This window comes from Marmota marmota, unplaced genomic scaffold, assembly GCF_001458135.2.
Source record: "Marmota marmota marmota unplaced genomic scaffold, marMar, whole genome shotgun sequence".
In the NCBI taxonomy this organism is placed as follows: domain Eukaryota; kingdom Metazoa; phylum Chordata; class Mammalia; order Rodentia; family Sciuridae; genus Marmota; species Marmota marmota.
This window is the reverse complement of record NW_026000211.1, coordinates 7,260,809-7,287,211: the sequence shown is the minus strand read 5'-3', so window position 1 is coordinate 7,287,211 and position 26,403 is coordinate 7,260,809. Positions and strand designations below refer to the sequence as shown.

Genomic DNA, 26,403 nt, shown 5'->3' with positions numbered 1-26,403 from the left:
AGGGGAGGGGAGAGGGGGGGAGGGGGGAGGGGGGAGGATGGGAAAGGCAGCAGAGCACAACAGACACTAGTATGGCAATATGTAAATCAATGGATGTGTAACTGATGTGATTCTGCAATCTGTGTATGGGGTGAAGGTGGGAGTTCATAACCCACTTGAATCAAAGTGTGGAATATGATATGTCAAGAAATTCGTAATGTTTTGAACAACCCACAATAAAAAATTAAAAAAAAAAGAAACCACCCCAGATTTCCTGAATTGCTGCTACTTTATCCTCACACCAAGAATGAGTGAAAGTCCCAAAAGTCCCTGTTGTTCCACATCCTGGCCTGCAGTTGGTGGCGTTATCGGTCTTTTCTCCCAGTTGCCATGCACCTTTTCATTTTCTTCTTGGTGTTTTGTTTTGTCTTTGTTTTTTGTTTTGTGGTGAGGAGGTACCAGAGGTTGAACTCAGGGGCACTGGCCACTGAGCCACATCCCCAACTCTGTTTTTTATTTTATTTAGAGACAGGGTCTCACTGAGTTGCTTAGCACCCCACCATTGATGAAGTCGCAATCCTCCTGTCTCAGCCTCCTGAGCCCCTGGGATTACAGGCATGCACCACCATGCCCAGCTGTCTTTGTTATTTTTTTGGTGAGAAGTTTTTAGTTTTTCTAAAGCTCAGTTTTGTTTTGTTTTGTTTTTCTTTTATGGTAACATCCTTACCTCTGTTCTAAGAAATATTTTGCTTACTCTAAGGTTATGAAAAATTCATCTACTTTTGCTTTTAGATATATGATAGGCATTTTTAGTTTTTACATTAACTCTATTATCTGTTTCAAATTAATTTTTGACATGGTGTGAGACGGTGTCAAGCGTTCCCTTTCCCCACATGGATAATGTTTTTCTTCAGCCCCATTGTAAAATAGACTTTCCTCATGAAACTGCTTTGGTTTCTTTGTTTAAAATCAATTGAATCTCTATGTATTTGCTTTTTAAAAAATTTTTTTTAGTTGTAGATGAACACAATACCTTTATTTTGTTTTTTGTTTGTTTTGTTTTGTTTTTATTGATTTTTACGTGGTGCTGAGGATTGAACCCAGTGCCTAACACATGCTAGGCAAGTGCTCTACCATTGAGCTACAACTCCAGCCCCATATATATTTGTTTCTTAACTCTTGCTTCATTGACATATTTTTCTCTTCAATCGATGTCATTACTGTAACTTCATAAAATTGTGAGATCAACTAGTGAGTCCTGCAAGTTTTTACATCTTTTTTCAAGATTAAGTATCCCAAGTCACTTACACTTTCATATAAATTTTAGGATCAATTTATTACTTTCTACATTAAAATCCACTTGATTTTCTGGAAGAATTGTATTAAATTCATATCATTTGGGGAGCATCAACATCTTAGCCATATAGAAGCTAAATAATTTTAGTTTTCAGTGTTATAGTCATCTCATGTCTTTTCAAAAATTTTTATTAAGTATTTTATAATTCTTTATAAATTGAATTTTTAAATTTTCTTTGTTTGCTGTCATTTTACAATCAGTTTATCTATATATCAAGCCTTATAGCTGGAGACATAAAATTCCCTTATTAATTTTATTGATTTTGTTTACTATGTAGAGAACCAAGAAGTATGCACCCATGTTTCCTATGACTATAGCTTTACTTCTTTTTTTAATATTTTTATTAATTGTTGATGAAATTTTTTATTTTATTTAATTGTATGTGGTGCTGAGAATCGAACCCAGTGCCTCACACATGCTAGGCAAGCACTCTACCACTAAGCCACAATCCCAGCCCTATAGCTTTTCTTCTTCCTTTCCAATCTTTATTATATTTTATTTCTCTTTATTGCTTTTTTATTCTAGACAGGACTTCTGTAACGTTGAACAAAAGTGATAAGAATAATCATAATTGCTTTGTTCTCAGTCTTACTTAGAAAGCTTTTAGTAGTTGTCCCCCATATAATATGATTTAGCTGTAAGATTTTCTTAGACTTCTTTTATCAAAATTAGCATCATTTAGCATCCTGGGAGATGTTTTTGGGTTTTTTTGCAATACTGGGGATTGAACCCATGGTCTCCTGCATGCTAGGCAAGCACTCTACCATTGAGCTACATCTCCAACCCTTATTGTTTTTAATATTTGAGGTAGAGGTTCACAGTGTTATCAAGGCTGACATCAGACTTGCAATCCTCTTGCTTCAGCCTCCTGAGTAGCTGGGATTATAGGCATGACCTCTGTACTTGGCCAGTATCTTTGGATTGTTTTTTCGTTTTGTTTTGTTTTTCTGGAACCAGGAATTGAACCCAGGGTGCTTAACCACCGAGCCACATCCTCAGCCCTTATTTATATTTTGTTAGAGACAGGGTCTCACTAAATTGCTGAGTCTGAATTTGAACTCACTATCCTCCTGCCAGTGCCCCCCCATCCCCCATTACAGGAGTGCACCACCACGCCTGGCATATCCTGGGATTTTTAACATAAAGGTGTTCGATTCTGTCAGATGCTCTTTTCTGCATGTGTTGACATGTTGTGCATGTTTTCTTCATTTTTCTGCCAGTGAATTACTTTGATTTCATTTTCAACTTGTGACCTCTCTTCACATTCCTGAGTTAAACCCCATATGGTTGTGGTGTATAGCCTTTGTATTTTGTATTTTGCTACATTTGATTTCTAATATTTTTAAAATTATTTTTGTATTTGTGTTGAGAGAGATTAGACTTTTATTTCCTTTTTCTTGGAGTATATTTGGTTTGGTATAGTGTATAAGATTTCTTATTCAGACGTTTGATAGAATTCACTTGTGATATTATCTACACCAAAGAGGGTTTTTTAATTTTAGTCCTTATGAAAACATACCACTTAATTTCTGCCATGTAGAGATATAGTAGATATCTTATTGCTGATTTCTAATTTGTTCATAGTATGATCTAAGAATATACATCCTTTGTGAATTTGCATGTATACTTGAAAAAATATATTCTGCATGTCAGTTACATATTTTCTAAATGTCAGATCATTTGGGGGATGGAGTAGATTTTCAAATCTTCTGTATCTTTCCTGATTTTTAACTAATTCTACAAATGGCTGAGTAACTCTCCAAATCTCAGTGTGTCTACTTCTCTTAGTTTTTCTTGGAAGTATTTTAAATTTCTATTTAAGATGTATATATATTTCGGATTGTTAAATCGTCCTTTTAAAATCAACCATTTATCTTAATCTTAATAAAAATGTTTATTTTTATTTCTGATAATGTTCCTTACCTTTAAGTCTAGTTAAATCATTCATAATTTTTTGCTTCTGTAAGGCTTGGTAGTTATTTGTTTGTTGGTTGGTTGTTTTTTTGGTTTTCCTCTTAATTGTTAGGGCTATTTGGTTGTGCCTGCCTAGATTGTAGCATTTACTTTAGGCATTGGTCCTTATGGGGCTTCAAGTAAATGCCCAAGTATACTCATGTGTTGAAGCCATCCTCATGTCTCCCAATTTCCTGTTCTCTCCAATATCTCCATTCAGTTCTCAGGAACTATGGTCTCTCTTCTAGGCCTTGTGAATCCTACCCAGTACATGCCTTAGCCAAGCCCTTGACCTAAGATCTATGGAGAAACCTTATATACACTTTTTAAGGGTCCCCACTTTTAGGCAGTTCCCTCTTCTACAGTATCTTGCTATGTAAATTCCAGACTCTAAGTCTCAGCTCAGTGGGATTTCTGGGTTCTTCTGGAGCTTCAGCTACCTGCCCTATGTTTGCAAAACTGCCATTAGGCAGAAAACCAAAATGATAGTGAGGTTCACCTCATGTGTTTTCCTTTTCTTCAAGACAGCAGTCCCACTTCACCTTTGTTCCAATATTAGAAAAACAGTTTTCTCATATATTCTGTCTACCTTCTTTCACATGATTTTTTTTTTCAAGCTTGATCTATAGGTAGGTATATACCTATTTTTGAAGGGGAAAAGAAAGGAAACTTAAAATGTTTTAAAATTGTTCTGTTGGTTCCATGTAAGGCCCTGAAGGAAGATCTAAACCAGAATGGATTGGCATATTCTGCCTTTTACATGGAAAATATCAAGTCTGGACAGTAATATAGAAGAGCATGTCTGTAAGGAAACAGTTTCAGTGAGATCTGCCAGGGTTGGAAGTAACCAGATTTCTTAATAGCATAGTTTGTCAAACTCTTAAATAACTTGTTTTTCTTGGGAACTAAAGTCAGAGGTTGTGGCTCAGTGGTAGAGTGCATACCTACCATGTGTGAGGCATATTCTCAGCACTGCATATAAATAAGTAAATAAAAATAAAAGTCCATTGACAACTAAAAAATATTTTAAAAAAGAAAGTGAGATAAACTGTTGCACAACCTCTCATCTATCTCACCTCTTTAGAAGGATTGGTAATTGTGTGGCCGTAAGCACAAAGCTGTGAGCACCACTGGGAGGTCAGTTAACCACAGAGTGAAGCCTCTCAAAGTATAGACCCATCCTTTAGTGTCTCTAGTAGCCTTAATAACAGAAGGAGTGGGAACTATGACAGTATATTATCAACTGCAGTCACTTTTATACTAAGACATCCATCCATTTGATATTTAGAAAGCATATATTCAGCCCCTTCTATGTGCCAGATATTCTTAAACAACATATATTTGGTCCTTACCATCACAAACATTATTACAAATATTGTTTTCTAAACAATTACATAAAAAGTTATACGTCAAGCTTTGTTATGTGATGTGAGAATCCACTGTAGCAACATCTAACAGTCTATGTAAGGTTTAAAAGCAAATAGCTTTAAGCATGTCTCTACATTTTGTTTGGACAAGTAGTAAGTAAAGTGTTAGAATGGATTCTGAGATTCAACTTCAATGTAGCACATAAACATAGCTTTAAGCTATAACTGACTTAGAGATGGGCAGCTTCAGTGACAACCGTTCTTAGTATCTTTAGAGACTGCATTTTTGCAGCCTGAATCCCTGGGGCAATACCAGCACGTATTGTGCTACATTACTTTAGTCATTAAACCTGTAAGCATACTTCCATCTTTGAATGTAGGCCATTGGAAATCTCAGGAGAAAAAAACAGGTTTCTGCTCAAGACATCTCTTTTATCAGTTCAAAATTATATAAGGAATATATTTTATCATTTTTCTACTTTGGCAGAGTTGAAAATTTTGAAGAGCTTGTCTGCCAAAAATTTCTTCTCTGCAAGTTACCATTGAGGTGCTATATTAAAATTATTTCACTTAATAAGTATTGGCTGGAAGTGTAGTTCAGTGCTTGCCTAGCATGTCTGTGAGGACTTGGGTTCAATCCCCAGCACCACCAAAAAAAAAAGAAAAAAATTAATCTGGCCTAGAGTATACTAAATACAAAAAATTAATCTGGCCTAGAGAATACTAAATAATAATGTTACATTTTTAAGAAGGATATGCTGATCATAAGACCATATATAAGGATTCTAATTGAAGCAAGACCCTGTTTCAAAAAGAAAGAAACAAAAAATGCTAGAGTTGTAGCTAAGTGTAGAATGCTTACCTAGCACATGGGAGCCCTTGGGTTTAATTTCCAATATCATACACAGAGAAAAACAGTAGTCTTTGATGGGCAAAAGATATTTTTATTGAAGTCGATTTGTCACATTTTTTCTTCTGTTTCCTATGCTTTTGATATCACATGCAAAAAGTCAGTACAAAATCAATATCATGGAGCTGGGTTTGTAGCTTAGTGGTAGAGCATTTGCCTAGCACATGTGAGGCTCTGGGTTCAATTCTCAGCACCACACATTTTACACATACCCACACATTTTTTCCCCTTGGGGAATTTTATATAAATCAAAGATATTATAATATGACACCCATACTACATAAATATACATTTATTTATCATGGAAGGTTTCTATTTCATCATCAAATCTAAAGCTTAATTTTGCTGGATATAAGATTCTTGGTTGGCATCCATTTTCTTTCAGAGCTTGGTATATGTTGTTGCAGGACCTTCTAGCTTTCAGGCTCTTGGTTGAAAAATCTACAGAGATCCTAATTGGTTTCCCCCATATGTAATCTGATTCCTTTCTCTTGTGGCTTTTAAAATTCTCTCCTTATTCTGTATACTAGGCATTTTCATTATAATGTGCCTTGGTGTGGATCTGTTGTGGTTTTATACATTTCGCATCCTATAAGCCATTGTATTTGATTTTCCAATTCATTATTCATGTTTGGAAAATTATCTGATATTATTTCATTCAATAGATTGTTCATTCCTTTGATTTGTAATTCTGTACCTTCCTCTATCGAAATAATTCTTAAATTTGGTCTTTTTATGTTATCCCATAATTCTTGAATGTTCTAATCATGGTTTCTTCCATCTTCACTGTGTGGTCAACATTCTTTTCAACATTATATATTTTATCTTCATTATCTGGGGTTCTATATTCCAAGTAATCTAATCTGTTGGTGATGCTTTCTATTGAGATTTTAATTTGGTTTATTGTTTCCTTCATTTCAAGGATTTCTGTTTGGTTTTATTTCAGAACCTGTATCTCCTTATGGAGTAATCTTTTGCTTCCTGTATTTGCTTATGTAGCTCTCCATTGAAATGGTCTTTTGCTATCTGAATTTGCTCTCCTGTATCATCCTTTAATTCACAGAACATTTTAATCATGTACATCCTGAACTCCTTCTCTGTCTTGTTTTCTGCTATGCTGGCCGTGAATTCTAATAATGTAGTGTCTTGGTTTGTTTGGGGACACTTTCTCCACTTGTGTTTTCATGTTGTTCGTGTGTCTTCCCTTCTAGCACTGTAGACCCACGGTGTTACAGTTTTTACCCTATAGGCTTATAGTGTCCCTGTAGGCTTCCAGTACCTCTCCTTTAAGGTGGAGAACAATATTAACAGATTCCAGTACAAACATTATACAGTCTTAATCCAAAAAGCTGCTAGTAAGATGTTTACGGTTTTGTCACAATATACAGAAATTATTATCTATAATATAAACAGTAGGTTTGCTAAAGGGTCTACAGTTTCTGATGGTTGCCAAAGAGAGAACCAGGGGTGGGGTGTAGGATGAGATGTTAAAGGAGGTAGGAGGTGATGATAGAGAGTTATTAGATCTTAGGAAGCTTGAAAGAGGAATCTAAAGAAGTTGGCTAGTAGCGGCAGAAAAGAAAGTAATTTGGGGGAGACAAGTAAGTGTGAAGACAGTTGAGTACAAAAAACAAATTAAAAATTAAGAAAATTTTAAAATGTAAAAATAGGAGATAATATGCAACACAACTGTAATATACTATTCAGACATCCCAGAACTCATAGCCAATACATGAAAAGTACATGGTTTCACAAATGTTGGGGATGTGAGGGCAGGAGAAGAGAGAGAAAAGAAGAAAAAAAGAAAAAAAAATGTCCAAGGAAATTTTTATAAGGATTGTTTTTGTTGGAATTCAGTATGTTTCCCACTTCTCATCCAGTAGCTGGGGTTTTCTGTTGTTTGCTGGTATCTCCACCCTCAGGATGGGAAAAGTTATTAGGGTGAGAGGGTTGGTCTTGCGGGCAGAGCTCCTGTCCTGATAGAAGACTGCACCCCCAGGCCTCTTCTTTGAGGCCTGTTGGTGTGATGTGGGCGCTTGGTCTTATCTCCTTATAGCACCTATAGACCTCACAATTCCTGGTCTTTAATTTAGTCTCTAAACTGTATCTCACTCACCCTCTCCCTTTCTATATCCCAACGAACCTTTCTCTTTGAGGTCTTGTTGGCTGCACTATGGAGGCTGCGCACCTGCCACAGAGAGCTGTTTTGTATTGGGCAGTTCAGGGCCAGGCTTTGCAAGCTACAGACTAGCCACCTAGTCGCACGCACTGTGCTGGGTTAGTGGCTGTGGGAGATGGGCGTAGTTGGGGACTATAAATACCTTGATATTGCTTCTAGGACCCAACAGTTGTCCCAAGCTGGGATTTGCCCCAACTAAGGATGGCGACAAAGGTATCCTCAGAAGGAGGTAGCTGCTTTCAGAGATGGGATGTCAGATCGGGTTGGACCGGGTGGTGGCATTAGGCGCCGTGTTCAGAGATGCAGCTCTGTAGTGTGCATGTAGTGTTATGGCTGGTGGCTCTCTCCAGACCCTGTCCTGTGTCCCTAGGTGCCAGCTACCATGTGTAGGGGACATGGCAGTGGTTGCAGTGTCCCAAGATGGAGGAAACCAGGAGAGGCCCACGTTGGTAGATGGGGGTCCACATGGGAGTGGCGGCCGGAGGTCCTGCGTGTAGGCAGTGGCCCGGTATCCTGAGTGGGAGCAGCGGCCAGGATTCCTGGGCAGGTGGGCAGCTGGTGGTCTCACGTGGGGGCTGATGCCAGTGGTCCTGCGGGGGCAAGCGCTAGGGAGTCCTGCACTGATGCTGAGGTCTGGAGACCTGCACAGGAGCAGCTGAGCTGTTGGGGGTCCTCTAATAACTCGCAGAGAAACAGTATTCCCACTACTAGAATCCCAAGCCTCTCTCTAGCCTTACATCTTGTATCCTGCCCATAAATGTACATTTTTTAATAAGGTCAGTCAGTCAAGTTCCCCTCTTTCCCCCTCTCTGCTTTGTACTTCTTTTTATACATATCACTGTGCCATTATCAGACCTTGTAAAATTAATAAGAATTCCTTAATACTGTCTAATGTACAGTTAATGATTGGTTTATTTCTACTCTAGCTAAAGTACAATTCAAGGAAAGATTTGAGATCATGTTTGTTCTATTAAAACATAAACTTTTGGGCTGGGGTTGTGGCTTGGTGGTAGAGCACTCACCTAGCACTGATGAGGCACTGGGTTCATCCTCAGCACCACATAAAGATAAATAAATAAAGGTATTATGTCCATCTACAATTAAAAAATATTTTTTAAAAATATATAAACTTTTGTAATGATTGCTTATATAATTGGACTCTAACTTTAACACTTTATTGGTGAACATTAGTGTTCATAGATATAGATTCCACTAATTTTGTTTCTAATCTAAAATCAAAAGTCTACAGTGACCCCCCACTTCCTTGTCCCACAGTTTCTTTTTCTGTGGTTTTAATTACCTATAATCAACCAAGGTCTAAAATTATTAAAGAGAAAATTCCAGAAATAGGTAATGAGTTTTAAAATGCATTTTATCTGGTATAACATGATCAGATCTCCCACCTTCCTGGCTAATATATGAATCTCCCTTAGTAGCCCACTTGGATATCAGATGTAATTGTCATGCTATCACAATGCTTGTGTTTACACAGCCCTTATTTTACTTAATAATGACCCCAAAGCACAAGAGTAATGATGCCAAAAGGTTGAAAATGCCAAAAAGAAGCTATAAAGTTCTTCCTTTAAGTGAAAAGGAGAGGGGGGAAAAAGAATGATATTTCGAGATAGAGGAACCATATTCATATAACTTTCCTACAGCATATTGTTATAATTGTTCTTTTGTTGTTGTTGTTTTAATCTCATAATGTACCTAGATTATAAATTAGGCTTCAGCATAGGTATACATGTATAGGAAAAAACAGATATATATAGGATTTGGTACTAGCCCCAGGTTCAGGCATCAGCTGAGACTCTTGAAATGTATGCCCTGCAAAAAAGGGCACTACCATATGTGCTGGAAAGTACCTCTTTTTGTAGGGCTAAGAAACAGTTCATAATAGACACTGCCACTGGAAAACAGGCATGGATGGATAGATGGATGGTTGGAGGGGTTCTGGAATGAGACTGTTTTTTCTAAACCATTTTTTACCTTCACATATATTCCTGTTTAAAGATTATGTTTAGCCAGGCATGGTGGCACACTCCTGTAACCCCAGCATCTCAGGAGACTGAGGCAGGAGGATCGCAAGTTCAAAGCTAGCCTCAGCAACCTAGACCCTAAGCAACTTAGCAAGGCCCTGTCTCAAAATTTTAAAAAAGGGCTGGGAATGTGGCTCAGTAGTTAAGCACCCTTGGGTTTACTCACTAGTACAAAAAAAAAAAAAAAAAAAAAAAGATTTGATTTGAAACCTAAGATTAGATTTAAAGAAAACCTACTCTTGACAGTGGTGATAGTCACATGAATCTGCCTACATACACACAAACAAGGGCTTATAAACTGGTGAAATCTGAATGAAGTTTATAGATTATGTCATTATCAATTTCCTAGCTTTGACTTGTACAGTAGTTATGAAAGACATTAATTACCATTAGGGGAAAGTGAGTAAAGAATAAATAAGATCACTGCATTATTTCTTATAACTGCAAAACAAAAACTTTAAAAAAAAATAAGTTATAACAAGAACAAAAATGTGTGTCAAACCTAAAAATGAGTTTCAATATGGATTTTACTTTTTAGGAATCTGGTGGACAGTATCCAACTTTGGTGAAATTTCAGGAACCATTGCCATTGAAATGGATAAAGGAACCTATATTCATGCTCTTGACAATGGTCTTTTTACACTGGGAGCACCACATAAAGAAGGTTTGTAGCTCATGAAAATTTTCAAAGGGAAAGGCCTTTAATATGTAGGTTTTTATGACATTCATACACTTGGGCCAAATTTTAACTAGTCCCCAGCATATTCTAAAAGAATAGAGTCATTGCATTGTATTCTTCCACATTTCCCATCCTTAGTATTTACCCATTATTGGCAATTTCCTCTTTCTAGAATAAGCATTTGAAAACATTGCAAATAATGCTAGAGTTTCTGTGGAAATCAAAAGCAACATAAATAATTGAAATACTAGCTGGGAGGAAAAAAGAAAACCTGGTTAAGTCAAAATTTAAATTTGTTTTCTTCAGACTTTTGCCAGAAGTAGCCTGGGTATAGTTGGCAACTGGAAATTTTCTCATTCTCTTTAGCCTATTGGGGAAACATTAATGAGGTGTGAAGTATAAAAAGGAGTAGTATCATTTGGTCAGAATGGTCATTCCTTAAACAAATAAATATTTTAAATATTAACTGCTTACTTATGTATTGTATTTTAAGACACAAAGAGAAAATATCTTGGAATTGATTAAATAAATCTCATGCCAACATATCTTAGGTAGCATGTAAAATTAGCTATGTAGTGATAAGATAACAAGATCATAATACTGTGAACACTATATTATCACAATTGTGCCCAAATATCTTTCCTTAGATTTAATTTTCAGAGGAGAAAAATGTTTTAAAGCAAAAGAGTATCTTTATGTGTGTGTATGTGTATATATATATAACAATATTAAATATTTTCAATCCTTTTCTCCTATAGTTGATGAGGGTCCCAGTCCTCCAGAGCAGTTTACTGCTGTCAAATTGTCTGATTCCAGGTAAGTTTGAGTTGACCTACAATTAAGCAACTTTTTATTTTTTTCAATATCATTCATTAAAAATTCCACTACTTAGCTAACTTAAGCCTACAGAGTAATTTCTATTTAAGAAACCAAACATTTTTTTTGAAAAGTGGATTTTGTGACATTCAGAAATGTTATTTATATACCCAGTATATGTTTAAGTTTTTAGTTAGATTTGTAATAACTGTTATTTAAGAGGAAAATTAAACCTTCAGGTACAGATTGGTTGTCCTGAATTCAAAATGCCCAAGTGTTTTGGATTTCTGATTTGGGGGATTTTGAATTTTATATTTATATATAAAGTTGTATACACATACACACATAATGAGATATATATCTTGGGCATAGGAATCACATGTAAACAAAAAAATTCATTTATATTTCATATACACCTTATATACATAGACTAAAGATAATTTCATACAATACTTTTAGGATTTTTACATTTTGCTACATGAGGTCAACTGTAAACTTTTCCACATGTGGTAACGTGTATAATTGAGAAGTTTGGAGCACTTCACATTTTCAGAGTAGGGATGTTCAACCTGTATAAAGTATATATTATAATTCTTACAATATATAATACTTGGCTGGAAAAACATGATTTTATAAAAAATTAATGCTGCCAGAGACCAAATAAAATAGGTTGGAAAGATTATGTGAAGAAAATAAACAGCATAAAACCTGGTTCATTGATGCTGTGGCATATAAATTTATTACTCAGAAGTCAAGAAACAGGAGGATAAAAGAAAGGAGTATTTTGAAACCAGCAGAGAATGTTACTTAATCCTAAAGAACCCAAAGAATGTTTTATTTACTGTTTTTATAATTCTTTCATGAGCTGATCTTTTTTATTCTCACAGTGAGAAAGAAGTGCAGAATGGGTATTAGATACCAAAATTGAATTTTAATATTCTAGTTAATTGGTTACATCAATATGATAATGATTTGCATTATATTGTCATAAACCTATAAATGACTACATTGTCAATTGTGGCATCACAGGAGACTAGTAAGGTAAAATAATTGGAAATCATAACTGTGGGGAAAAAATTATTAAGATGATTATTTTTATACTTTCTTTAAAAGTGTAATAAGTTAGTGAAAGACTTTAAGAATCAAACTGGTAGAAAAAATGCAAACTTTGTCATAACAGAAAATATTATAAACAGACAAATAATCAACAACCTTAATAAGCATTCAGTTCCTACTCTTTATACATATGTATGAGTTTCTTAATGGTAATGACCTAATAGAAAAATGGCCAACAGGGGCTGGGGTTGTGGCTCAGCGGTAGAGCACTCCTAGCATGTGCAAGGCCCTGGGTTCAATCCTCAGCACCATATAAAAATAAATAAAATACAGGTATTGTGTTCAACTACAACTAAAAAATAAATATTAAAAAAAAAAAAGAAAAATGGCCAACAATAAGCCCCCAACAGAAGAATGGACATGCACATAACTAGATAATTTAAAAACTAAAAATGAAAATGAAAAAAAAGTATACATCATTCTTACCAATAATTGTAATGCAAATTAAATAGGGTGCTATTTTTTTGCGTATCATATTTTTATGTATTTTTTTAGAGAAAGGATGTTTAAAAAAAGATTCATGATTAGGGCTGGGTTTGTGGCTCAGTGGTAGAGTGCTTGCCTAGCATACATGAGGCACTGGGTTCAATCCTCAGCAACACATAAAAATAAAATAAAGGTATTGTCTCCACTTATAAAAAATGTATTAAAAAATCCATGATTAAAAACAAGTTGTAACTTGAGAATACAAGTTGATAGATACATCCTTTTCTACAAAGTAACTTCACAGAACATGGCAACTTTAAAGTTGATACTTTTAAAATATTTATTTATTTTTTGTTATAGTTAGACACAATACCTTTGTTTAATTTATTTTCATGTGGTGCTGAGGACCAAACCCAGGGCCTCACATGTGCTAGGCGAGCACTCCTCTGCTGAGCCACAACCCCAGTCCTTAAAGTTGATACCTTTTGATTCAGTAACAACCTTTTCTAGAAATCTCTCCTAAGGATAAATCAGTAATTTCATAATCAAAAACTATATTAGTAGGACTTCATATAATAGCAGAAAAATACATTTTAACACCCCTATAATAGAATATTAAATGTACTGAAAGTAACATATTTATAGAACAGTGCATTTAGAAAATGTTTGTTATGTAATATATAATGTAAGATGTTATATAATGCGTATATTCAGAAGCAAAATGTAATATTGTGTATATAAAATTACAATGTCCAATATGATAGCAACAAGCCACATATAGCTTTTGAACACTGAAATTATGTCTAGTCTGAATGTATACATATTTCAATATATAAACATACACAGGTACATATTCACATGCTGTTTTTATGTTCTATATTTATTGTTTGTTCTTACTTTTTAACATTTATCCATTTAATTAATTCAAAGAATTGCACTGAAATCTGGATATGGAAAATACCTTGGTATAAATTCAGATGGGCTTGTTGTTGGTCGTTCAGATGCAATTGGACCAAGAGAACAATGGGAACCAGTCTTTCAAGATGTAAGTGCCATGGTTATTTATAAAAGCTCCCTATCATTAAGACAAAGTCTTAAATAGTCAGTAAAAGCATGTTTTCTAAAAATAAATAAAAATAACAGGTGTAATATATAATAAATAATATAATTACATTAAATTGTAAAAGATCAATATGAACCTGTAATCTTCAAAAGAACTCAAACACAATAGTGCAACAAAAAGAACAGAAGTACCTTTGCCTACTATAGTTTAAGTATACCCATGGAGCCTAGATATAAGTCTCTCTTATTTAACCAGGACTTTAAATAATGGCCAATCTTGAGTCTCCAAATAGGGAAGCAGGATAATTCAGGAGTATCTTCTTAACAGAAGTCATGTATTTTTTCCAAAAATTACAGAATGTGGTAAGTGGACAGTGGAGCAAGCAAAGGCTAGATTTTGACAACTTTTGCATAAAATAATAATGATACTGGTTTATTGAAGTAAATTTAGTGCTTTTAGAACTGTTACTTCATAATGAAATTCAAAAAGAAAAGCAAACTGTACAAAAAGATAGTTTAATACAAAAGAGATGAAGAGCTGGGGGTGTCAGCCCTTCATTAATTAATAAAATTAATTTTTATTAATTTTAGTAAGTAGGCAATTATAATATATGGATGTTTTAAGTCTATTGATACAGAATACATAATTCTGCTTTTCTGTTTAAGCAGTAAAAACTGAACAAAAATATACAGGGGCTAAACAAATTGCAAAGAGTTGCAGCAAGAATAACAAGGACCAGTGGGCATCAAGTAGATCAAGGGAAGGAGAAATTCAGTAGCTGGATACTACCAGCTATATACAATAACAAATTCAAGATAGAACCCAATTGTGGTTTTCAAGATCATAAATTAGCACAACATTCCCTCAAAAAGTAATAGACTCATTTCTCTACATGTTTAAAATAAAATCTTGAGTTAGTGACTTTGAAACTCTTAACCCCAATCCAGTGAGAAATATACTGCTTTTAAAATCAAGGAGAAAAAAAATAATTTAGTCTAAAGATTTTCTTGCCAGCATTCTCATAGCTCTTAATATTTTTTGTGTGCCATTTTGCTTTATTTAGGGGAAGATGGCTTTATTGGCCTCAAATAGTTGCTTTATTAGATGTAATGAAGCAGGAGATATAGAAGCAAAAAGTAAAACAGCAGGAGAAGAAGAAATGATAAAGGTAATCATAACTTTTAACTTTTTCCTACAGACTAATACGTGTCACATATGTGATATGATTACAGCTCTATATAACATTGACTTATCACTTCAAAGACATCATGGCTTTTTATAATATGTTCCAGATAGATTTTATTTTTAATTATAAATCCCATAATTGCTGACTTATTTGCACAATGTGATAGAGAAATTACTGCACTTTTCAGGCTTGTTTTTATTTTTATTTTTTATAGTTGTAGATGGACCGCATGCCTTTATTTTCTTTGTTTATTTTTATGTGGTGCTGAGGATTGAACCCAGTGCTTCCCACGTGCAAAGCAAGCGCTCTGCTACTGAGCTACAGCCCCAGCCCTCAGGCTTGGTTTTAAATAACAGTATATAAAGTCATAAATTTCTATACACCGTGTTCCACTCTATCTACCCTGTCCCTATTACTCCCTATTTTTTAATAGCCCCTAAAGTTTTTTTTTTATAAATATATGAATATGTTTGTAAGTTTATGCCTTAAATTTTCCCCGTAATATTGTATCTTAGAGATTTTTCCTATTAGTATATGTGTAGAAAGTTCTCTCTCCTGCCCTTTCTTTTCATCCCCTCTCCCTCTTTCTCTTTCTTTGTTTTGATAGCTACATAGTGATCCATTTTAGAGATGTACTTTAACTTACTTAATTATTCTCTTGTAGAGGGAAATTTGAGATGTTTCCAGGCTTTTATTCTTAAAAACAGTGCCGTAGCACTTAATATGATGAATGAGTATAATTTTGTATATGTGCAAGTGTATCTGAAGATTAATTCCCATAGAGGTGGTGCAAAATTATATTTGCACCAACATGTAGAAGAAGGTTACTAGGTTGTTTTATTAATACTTGACCATCTGTGAAGCTAATCACTGCATAGTTATAGCAGAACTTCTAGGGCTTTATCCTTCAAAATTTTGTTCTTTATATGAATGAGTATGTTGTCTTTACATGAAGAGAAGTATTAAACACACAAAGCATTTTTAAAATTTCCTATCAGTCACTAAGCTGGAAATAAAAGTTCCTTATGTGAGGCAAATTCCCTAATCATACTTTCTTTTATTTGATTGTGAAAGTTAAACACTCATTTTCATGTCAAGTGAAATTCTAAATAAAAATGCCCAGTAACTGAATCAGGTGGTTAACTCAAAGGAGATGAAGCCGTTTAGTAAAGCCTTAATTTTTTCAAAAATCCACTTTATCTTAATGACAAACACATATGAAGATGTGTCTAAAGAATAACTACCATTTTCTTCTTAGATTACTTTTCTTTTTCTTGGTGTCTATCTCAGTATTGAGTATTCTGGACCTCCCCTCATTTTTATCTGTTGGGAATCACAGTTTGCAGGTTGTCTGAACAAAATTTGGTGTTTTTAACACATTAGGGAGGGCCAGAGTGGAAGGTTCTAAAAATGGGGGGAGCCATTTCTAAAATGACCTTAATCTTTACAAATAAAACATAAAAAATGATTGTCATATTCTCTACTACCAGCGTAATCCATAAGTATCTATCAAATATCTATACATGCTTTGTGTTAGATTCTTTGTACATTCGCTTTCATTTGACAGATGTTCTTAATTTCATAGCAGTCAATTTAGTCTTTTAGTATTCTTTTCTCCTTGAAAAACAGTGCTAATCTTTTTAGACAAGAATAATACCATTAACTCTTACTGCATCATTTGAAGTTGGCTGATGGAAAAATAGTACACCCCCTAAAAGATAGTATGGGAACTAGAAATTTTGCTGCCTTTTGAGTGCCAGAAATCTCATTTAAAACTTAAGTATTTTATCTTATACTTTGAAAAGTCAAATGTTAGTTCTAGAGAAAAATATGATGGTAATTTTGGTAATTTTTTTATATAAATCACATATAAAACCAAAACACATCCCTGGAGCCTTTTTCTCAGTCTAATACCTAAGTTAATTATGTTGTTTTGCATACAAAATCACCTAGAAAGCTGGGAATGTAGCTCAGTGGTAGAGCCTTGCCTAGCATGCTGGAGGCCCTGATTTCAATTTTCTAGCACTGTTATTAACAAAAAAAAAAAAAAAGGAAATCACCCAGAATGTCCTTGTGCCTTGTGTAGTAAGTCGGGTAAGCAATGGTGAAGATGAATGTAAAACCTATTGGGCTCTTATCTGTCCAATATCCAGATTAGGTCCTGTGCCGAAAGGGAAACCAAGAAAAAAGATGACATCCCAGAAGAAGACAAAGGAAATGTAAAACAATGTGAAATCAATTATGTGTATGTATTGTTCTCTTTTAGATTCACAGATCTGATAGTGAAGCACTTCTCAAGGAACTTTTGAAGTAAAAACACTGAAGGACAAGAAGAGGCAGCATAATGAGTACTGTAAAGCAAAGCACTCAGCTGAAAGCTTTTCTCTCAGCTTCAGTTTTTCTAATTGTCCTCAAGGCTAAAGTCACTTGGCCTCGTCATTTCTCTTGGTTCCTTAAGAATTGCTGTGATGTCACCCAGAAGCTGTTCATGTTCAGAACCCAGGGGACTCCAGCCCACATTTCCTGGAAGAAGGGACTTTTCAGAATTACCCAAATGACGTCCTTCTTGGTGGTGGTCATAGAGGTCATCTTTGTAGTTTAAAAGCTCTTAAATTATTATATATGCTTAGATTCTTTCAATGAGAAAAACTTGAATGATATTAGCAACTTCATCAGTAAACATGTATAATCAAAATTTGAGATACTTCTCAATGATGACATTTTCTTTACAGAAAAAAATTTCAGAGCTTCCAAGACCACAAGCTTAAAATAAGTAAAGAAGACAGCAAAATACTTAAAAGGGCTCGAAAAGATGGATTTTTGCATGAGACGCTTCTGGACAGGTAAATATATGTTTATGTATTTCCAATTGTTTTCAGTATCCAGAAGAAGTGGCATGTATAAATCCATTGTACTTTTTAAACTACCATAATTTTCAAATTTTTGTATTTATCTCTAATTTATGTATATGGTAATATTACCTAGAGAGGACATCATAAATCTGATTAAAGATAACCAGAGTCTTGTAAGCTTTATTGTAAGAAATTCAGGGTTGATTGAAACTATTGCATAAATTTACTTACCAGAATTAGAAGGTTGTTTGAATAATATCAAAACTCTAGATTCTATTAGAATAGTACAAGTTCCTAAAAATGAGATAAAAATAGATGAATTTTTAAAATGACTCAAGTATAAAAATTAAATAATAAGTGAAATTGGATCCATTTTATTAGATTTAGAAATGTGCAGGGTATTTATCATAGCATAGTAATAACAACTGTTCATTAATATTTCTAATTAAATAAATAGTGTTCTAAGTTTACAACCTAGAAAAATAGGTAGAGAGGTTTAGTTGTGAGTTTGCAGCTATAAATCAAATATGTGCCAAATAGAAGAGTTAGTAGTTTCCTATCGCTCATTCAAGTTCTATGTTGCAAAATTACTCATCCTTTCTTTACATTGTCTGATAAAGGTAGTATATAATCATATATTTCTTGGTAACTATTTGGTGGAATTCTTACCTTAAATCAGTAAATGTCATAAGAATTTTTTCCAATGAGCAAATTAATATGTATATAGTTCTGAGAAATCAAAGAAGGTATAAAATATATTCAAGATGTGGACTCTAAAATAAAATAAGCTGTTTGTCCTGTACTTTATCTCTTATAAAAAATATACCAGAGCACCCATTAGGAATTTAGGAAGGCTTAAATTCAAGTAATTAAAATTGATGTTATAACTTGAAAAAGCCATTAGGCAATATTTCTTAAATATTAGTAAACAAATTGCATAAAACTACATTTTATTTTCTAAAAAAAGAATGCTAAAAAGTAAAATTTTTATATAATTGTAGTAATATAATCAAAACAAACACAGATACTAAGTTTGAGTTTTATATTTAGTAGTAGTGTGACTGTATAAAGTATGTTTTACATTAATTAATTTTTATTTGTCTTAAACAGGAGAGCCAAATTGAAAGCTGATAGATACTGCAAATGACCAGGATTTTTATTTCTTTCTCCTTTTGTTTTTTCTGAATAAAATATTCAGTGGCAGTGCTTTTACAGAGTTCTTGGGTTATTGTGAAATTATTAGTATCTACTTTCATCAAGATTAATTAAGATTCTTGATAGATTTACTTTTCAGTTAACTATACACACTTAAAAGTACTACAGACATTTCTTTACTGGAATTCTTGTTATAAAGCATGAAGTACTACTCTTAAGAAACTAATGTTTCCTGTGTGGCTTGTGAAATCCATCATATTGCTTTACAGTCTCTCTTCACTTGATTCTATCAATGCTTAATCAGAACCTTTAGAAGGAGCTTAGAAATTCACACTGCAGTCAATCAATAAGGCTTTGATTCTCCCTCTTGTTTTTTATTTGTTTGCAGGCTCTGGATCAAACCCAGAGCCTTTTGCATGATAAGCAAGCACTCTAAAAACTGAGTTTAATTAATTAGGACAGGGGGTTAGCCTCAGTGTTTATACGTATGTAATGCTTTTATCTTCACTTCCAGGATGGGAGCTGCCTAAGACATTCAGCTTTGCTGAGGGTAATCTTTCCGAGTTGAACACAGTACTCTAGATGTTGATTGCAAATCCACACTGTGTACTAGATGCCTGGATTTCACCACAGGAAATTCTGATTTAGAACTGACATTGGCTATGCATTTCTGTTTTTTAAAGTCCGTATTGAATCCAGTTCACAAGTAGGATTCAGACCTGCCCGATCTATTTGATCCTGTCTAGTGCTAACCTTATATTCCATCTGTCACTAAATCTAAAGTTGTATATGGCCCCTCTGCAAGCATGGTAGCTAAGCTATACTGTCAGTCTCATATAAGCTACTGCTGGAGGTATAGCCCCAACTTGGCATTCCTACTCCCTTAGTTGACTGTTCCCCTACCCCCAACCACATATTCTCCTGCTTCTTATCCTCTTACTGGGAAAATGTTTACTACTGGAATCCCCCATTGCAGTGGTTCTGATTCTCAATCCCAGGCTATTGTGCCTCCTAAGGGACATATATCAATGTGGGGACTTGTTTGTTTGGAAAAAATTGAGAGACAAGAAAGATGCTAGGGTTGTTTCTAAATACCCTACCATGGACAGGACAGCCACCTGCCCACCCCTCCCCCCCCCCCATCAGGGATCATCCAGCCTATAAAGCCAACTGTTTCAAGATGTGAAACCTACTCCAGGGTTTCATCTATTCTTTGCTTTTATCAGCTCCCAATCCCTAGTTTGAATTTGTATATATAAGAATCACTGGAGCTGGGGGTTGTAGCTCAGTGGTAGAGCACTTGTCTCGAATGTGTGAGACACTGGGTTTGATCCTCAGCACCAAATAAAGATAAATAAAATGTAATGTGTCCCATCTACAACTAAAAAAAAAAATTTAAAAAAAGAATTCCTATAACATCTACAGTTTTCCAATATAGATTTCTTTTTTTTAGCATTTTATTAGTTGTTGATAGACCTTTATTTATTTTTATGTGGTGCTGAGAATCAAACCCAGTGCCTTACACATGCTAGGCAAGCACTCTACCACTGAGCCACAACCCCTGCCCGATCCTCCAATATAGATTTCTAAGACCAATACTTAGTAGTGATTGAGGATTATCAAGTCTAGGATTAGGCTGGAAAATTGCATTTTAACAAGTAAAAGGAATAATGCTTTGATGAACATGCCCTCAAGAGATTAAGTCTTGCTAGCTTGATACCTGAGACCATCTCCCTGCTGACTTACTCGCTGGAAGAAATATTCTATCTGCCTGCATTAGTGCACATAGTGTGTTTCTGGGTCCCTTTATCACTTCACTTATTCTCATATTTCTTAGTTTCTGCCCTTATGTAGTGAGCAAAGCTAATTAGAGGTCCAAATCAGAAGATAAAGATGAAAAATATGCATTACCTGCTCTCATGGAGTTTATGCACTAGTGAAGGAGAAAGCAATTGCAAATAACAGGTGCTCTCTCTTTTTTCTCCCATTGTACTTTATACCAGTGCATTTATAGCACTGAAGTCTGTCTGGAGGAATGGCAAAGGTAAGAATTAATGATACATCCTTGAGGGTAGTAGAGTGCCCTCCTAACATGCACAGGGCCCAGAGTTTGATCCCTAGCACTGCAAAATTTTTAAAAATACATCTAAATATTGTCATCTGGTCCATATGTTTTTGTCTTATATGTGAGGATGAGAGAATTTCCTTAAACTGTTGTTGATCTTCATATACATTCTGGCTAAGCATTTTCCCGATTTACCAGTCCAGTAATCTTAAATAATAATAAAGGTGCTAATCCAAGAGAAAGTGCTTACATGAATTTTTCATGTTAAGCCATTTCACTGGTTCTATATTCAGGTCCACCAATACATTCTTACTATCTCTAAACTGCTGTTAAACATTACCTGGCAATTTTTTTTCGGGGCGGGGGGAAGGGGTATTTTGGGATATACTGTATTTTTTTACTTCTAGAATTTTATGTAGTTCCTTTTTTAAAAATCTAATTTCTTTACTGTGATTTCCTTCCCTTCATTATAGTGTTGTGTTGTGTTGTGTTTTGTTTTCGAGGGGGTTGAGGGTTGTGTCTGGGCAGAGGTTTTACTAACTGCTTTAAAAATCTGCATCTGTTAATCCCAACATCCAGGCCAACTTGGGATCAGTTTTCATATTGCCCTTTATTTTAAATATGTTTCTTCATATGTCTGACATAATTGGATCATGTCATGAACACGATAGAAACTGGATTTTGTTTTGTTCCTCTGAAGAATTTGGGGGTTTTGGTGTGGAGAGAGTGCTCATTTGTTTGTTTAGTAGGCATTTAACTTGGTTGACCTCATGCCCAAAATTCAGTCTCTCTACAGTGGGCAACAGTTGTAAACTTCCTTCAATTCTTGTAATTTTATCTGGGCTTTTGAAATCAGTCTCATGCATGTCAGACTCAGAAAACAGTATGGTATAAGGGCAGTGTGGCTCTCTTGTGGCTCTTTCCTTGCCTAGATTTCCTCATTATCATCCAGATACTTCTGTCACTCTAAACTTAATCCTCTGGTTCCTCAGCTAGTAGGACTTTGGTTTCTCTGAGTTTTCATGATTCTGAATGGCACTACATGGCACCTGTGCTAAGATATTTAAAAAATTCCATGTGTGTGTTAGTGTGAATTGAACTCAGGGGTACTACATTCCCAATCCTTTTGAGACAGGTTCTTGTTTACTTGCTGAGGCTGACCTCAAATTTGGGATCCTTCTGCCTCAGGCTTCCAAGTCCCTGGTCTTAACAGGCTTGTTTGTACCACCATGCCTGGTTTACAATTCCCTTAATAGGGTCAACTCTCCTCTACTTTCAACCTGCTTTTGGCCAATATCTGTTTAGATAATTTTATAAAACATTTTGACCAAAGTTTAACTGTATGTGTAGAAGGGTTATTCTAATAGAAGTTACTCCACTATGACCTGCTTTAACAATTATTGGTCTCTTGTCCTCCCATGATTTGCGTTTGTTGTTTTGTTTTTTAATTTTTTTGTAGTTGTAAATAGACAGAATGCCTTTATTTTGTTTATTTTTATGTGGTGCTAAGGATCGAACCCGGTGCCACAAGTGCTTGGCCAGCATTCTGCCACTGAGCCATAGCCACAGCCTGAGGACCTGGGTTTTACCAGCTACAAATACAAAATTCTGACATCCCGAATAGTGAAATAAATAATGACATCACTAAAATAATTGAAATATTCATACATCTTAAAATACACCTGAATTCATAAAATGGATTCATCAAATCGGATGACCCAGTATGCACACAAATACAATGTGGAGATTCTGATCAGTCCATAGCTAATCCTCAAATGTTGTAGGAATTATATTTATAAGGTTATCTTTATCCCTGTGACTGAAAAACAAAATATGCCAGCTTAATATTTTGTTAGCCAAATTATTACAAAATGATAATTTTCCTATTGTAATGAAAAACAAAAACTTATTCATTGTATTGTTCTTTTATTATGATATTCGGTTAAAAGGCTCAAAGCATGCAAACTCCTAAATTTTAGACTTGTAAATGTTGAAATCCGTTTCATTTAAGTGAAAAGATTACAGATAAAATCAAGGAAAATGTTAAATCTATAGCTTCATTGCCCTTTTTCCTTACCCATCTCTTTTCAACTTTTTTAAAAAGTGCATATTTCACTAAGGGAATTTGACAGTATTAAGGCAAATGTTGCTGTTTGACATTTCTTGTGCATTATACTGGAGGGAAGTTTCTGGCACTATTTTCAGTGCTTCAGTTCAATTAGGGATTAAACTGACAGTGGGATGCTGTTAAATATTTCTGAGGCTTATTTTCTGATTTAAAAAAAAAAAAAAAGCTACCTTTCCATTTAACCTTGTATTTCTCTGCCTTGTATTTCATAAAAAATAAGTTTTATTTTCAGAGTTAAATGAGGACTTAAAAATTAAAATCAGCAGATGGTTTTTTCTTTGTGTTTTGCAAATCTAATGAGGTTTTTGCAATGCTCTGTGCTGCTACTAGAGAAGAAAGGGTGTAGCTGTGCTTGTTTGTGTTTATTTTTCCATCATAGAATTTCCTAATTCTGATCCTTGGTACTAAATTAAACTGTAAGGAAGAGAGCATTCTCTTTATTTCTTAAAAGGAAGAAACTTAAATATAAGCAGACTCCACTTCAAGCAATTCTTGACTTTTCACACTAATTCCCTACCTGTCACCTGACAAAGTTGACCTAATTGTGTAGCCATGACTGGGTAGCTACATGCACATATAAAAAAATATTCAATGACTTCAGTTTCTAATCTCTTATACATTCTTTCCCTTTGTTATTCTTTTCCTTTATTGTACCTTACCCATGAGTTACTAAATGTTATTCCCTACTTTCTCATCCTGATGTTAAATATAGTTCCCCCCTTTTAAAAGCTAATAATAAGCAAAAAAATATGTGTGTGTGTGTGTATATGTGAATAAATATATAAATATAAAATCTCCTGGAAAACACCTGCACTCAGATGGACCTAAACTTAATAGTTTGGCAGATCACTGGCACTTTAATTCAATTTGAGGCTACCTGTGTGTGTAACATAGATATCTAAAGTGTGTTGACTTGAGATGAACTTGGGCTCTTACATAGCTTCTCAGCCCCATAAATCTTATTTTAGATCAGTTTTAAAGCAGAGCAGCAGAAATTGTTTGAAAGTCTCCCTTCCTCTTGTTCTTTAGGAAAATAATTTCCTACAGAAACAAATATTTTGCATGTTCCTTTGTTCATTTTTAGCCCAAAGATCCTCTCCAAAAGACTGTCTATATCTCCTTGTTGCTTCTTCAATCTCTCTACTTACTCTTATCCACTATTTGTTATTCAAGTTCCATTTGCTACCACAGCCTCATTCCACACCAGTGTTCTTCTTCCACAATAATAAAAAAATTGTTAAAGACTAAGCATCTAGCAATTAATTTAATTTAATTTTTAAATTAAAATGTCCAATGAAGCCAGGCCATGTTGGTGCTTTTCTATAATCCTAGCTATTTAGAGGTTGAGGTAGGAGAATCCTGTTAGCTCAGGAATTTGAAGCCAGCTTGGACAACAGACCGAGATTCTGTCTCACAAAAACACATTTTAAAATTTCAGTAGACAATTTCCTTTCGACTCCCCCATGAAAATACCTCAATTTTTTTTTCCAACCTGTATTTGGCTCTCATTCCAATGTATCCAGAGTTGGAGAATCAAGTGGCCCCAAATACTAGTTTTGAAACTCCTCACTGTTCCCACCCATCAACTTGGGCTTTGAACCACATACTGTCCACACCTATCACCACTGCAAATGCATTACTCTTCAATGTCATAGCCCACTTGAAACCTGGTTCATCATCTTCCTCTTTACTGTCTTCCCTTCCTCAATTTCAGTGACTTCAGTATCCATGCTATGGTGTGGCCTTACATTTACCTGCCTTAAAAGTCTCCCACCTCAGCCCAGCTAATATTTTATTCCACCTTAAATTATCTACAAGCCTGCTGGGATAGATAGTTTACCTTTGCTCCACCTTCTTAAGTTGTAAATGCATCTCTAATTCTGACTGACTGAGCCTGGCAGTTCATCCCTTTACCTAGTACACTTTGATTAAAAATAAAATAGATACATCTTTGTTGTTATATTTAATTATTTAATTTTCTTGGCAGTTTATTTTCTAAACCTAGTAGAGACAATGATTGTCAGTCCAGAAGGCTACTCTCTGAAACTTGTTTCCAGAATTAAAGCTAAAGAAAAACACATTGTTATATAAATAAAATGAAATAAATAAAAATGAAATTAAATAAATAAAAATTAAATAAATAAAAATAAAATTAACCATAAGTAGATCATAGGTCAATTTTAAAACTTTTTTTATAAAAGTTTGGTTAGAAGGAAAATGATCCCACAGATCAAAAGGTTAAAAAAAGTAGATATACTTAAAATATGTTAATGGGTAAAGCCGAGCAAAAGTGTATATAAAAGAATACTAATAATTCACTTGTAGAAGAGGCATTAAAGATAAAATATTGGATAAAAATAACATAATTGGAGGCATGTAATCATTCAGATTAAGCCATTACAAGGTCGTTTCTTAGAGAATTAATATTAACCCTTAAATCTTTCAAAAACTAGGAAACTCTTCCAAACTTCTTTCATGAGGCAGTATCATCATATCAAAGACAAAGACACAAGAAAACTGCAGACTAATATTACTGTTAAATGTAGGTGTAAAAATCATCTACAAAATATTAGCAAACTAAATTCAACAATATGTGAAAAGGATCACATATCGCAACCAAGTGGGGTTAATCCCTGCAATACAAGGATGGTTTAACTTATATAAATCAATGTCATACGTCAAAAATTAACAGAATGGCTGGGGCTGTAGCTAAGTGGTAGAGCACTTGCCTTCCAATGTGGGGCCTGGGTTTGATCCTCAGCACCACATAAAAATAAATAAAGACATTGTGTCTATCTACAACTAAAAAAAAATGTTTTTTAAAGTAACAGAATGAAGGATAAAAATAAACATCACCCAACAAATAGAAAAAGCATTTGACAAATACCCTTTTATGATGAAAATGCTCATTAAATTATGTGTAGTAAAAACTTTCCTCAACAAGAGGTCATATAAAGTACCAAATGACATCTTATCCAATAATGAAAAACTGAAATCTTTTCCTCTTCCGTCTAGGGCAAGATGCCCACTTGTTGACATTTCTGTGCAACACCGGACTAGGAGTTCTAGCCAGCAATTAGATAGATAGATAAATAGAAGGTATCCAGATCAGAAGGAAGGAATACAATTATCT

General features: G+C 34.5%; 1 protein-coding gene across 2 annotated transcripts in view; it reads left to right on the top strand.

Moving 5' to 3' along the window:
* Positions 1 to 19,138, top strand: part of Frg1 (FSHD region gene 1) — a 22,170-nt gene extending 3,032 nt beyond the window's left edge. For both annotated transcript variants that reach the window (XM_015486075.2, XM_015486073.2), the window contains 7 exons: positions 10,323 to 10,448; positions 11,222 to 11,279; positions 13,752 to 13,866; positions 14,948 to 15,052; positions 17,224 to 17,315; positions 17,803 to 17,913; positions 19,033 to 19,138. In XM_015486075.2, the coding sequence (XP_015341561.1) occupies positions 10,323 to 10,448; positions 11,222 to 11,279; positions 13,752 to 13,866; positions 14,948 to 15,052; positions 17,224 to 17,315; positions 17,803 to 17,913; positions 19,033 to 19,069 (644 nt within the window). In that variant the 3' untranslated portion in view covers positions 19,070 to 19,138. The remainder of the gene's footprint in view (positions 1 to 10,322; positions 10,449 to 11,221; positions 11,280 to 13,751; positions 13,867 to 14,947; positions 15,053 to 17,223; positions 17,316 to 17,802; positions 17,914 to 19,032) is intronic.
* The last annotated feature ends 7,265 nt before the right edge of the window (positions 19,139 to 26,403 follow it).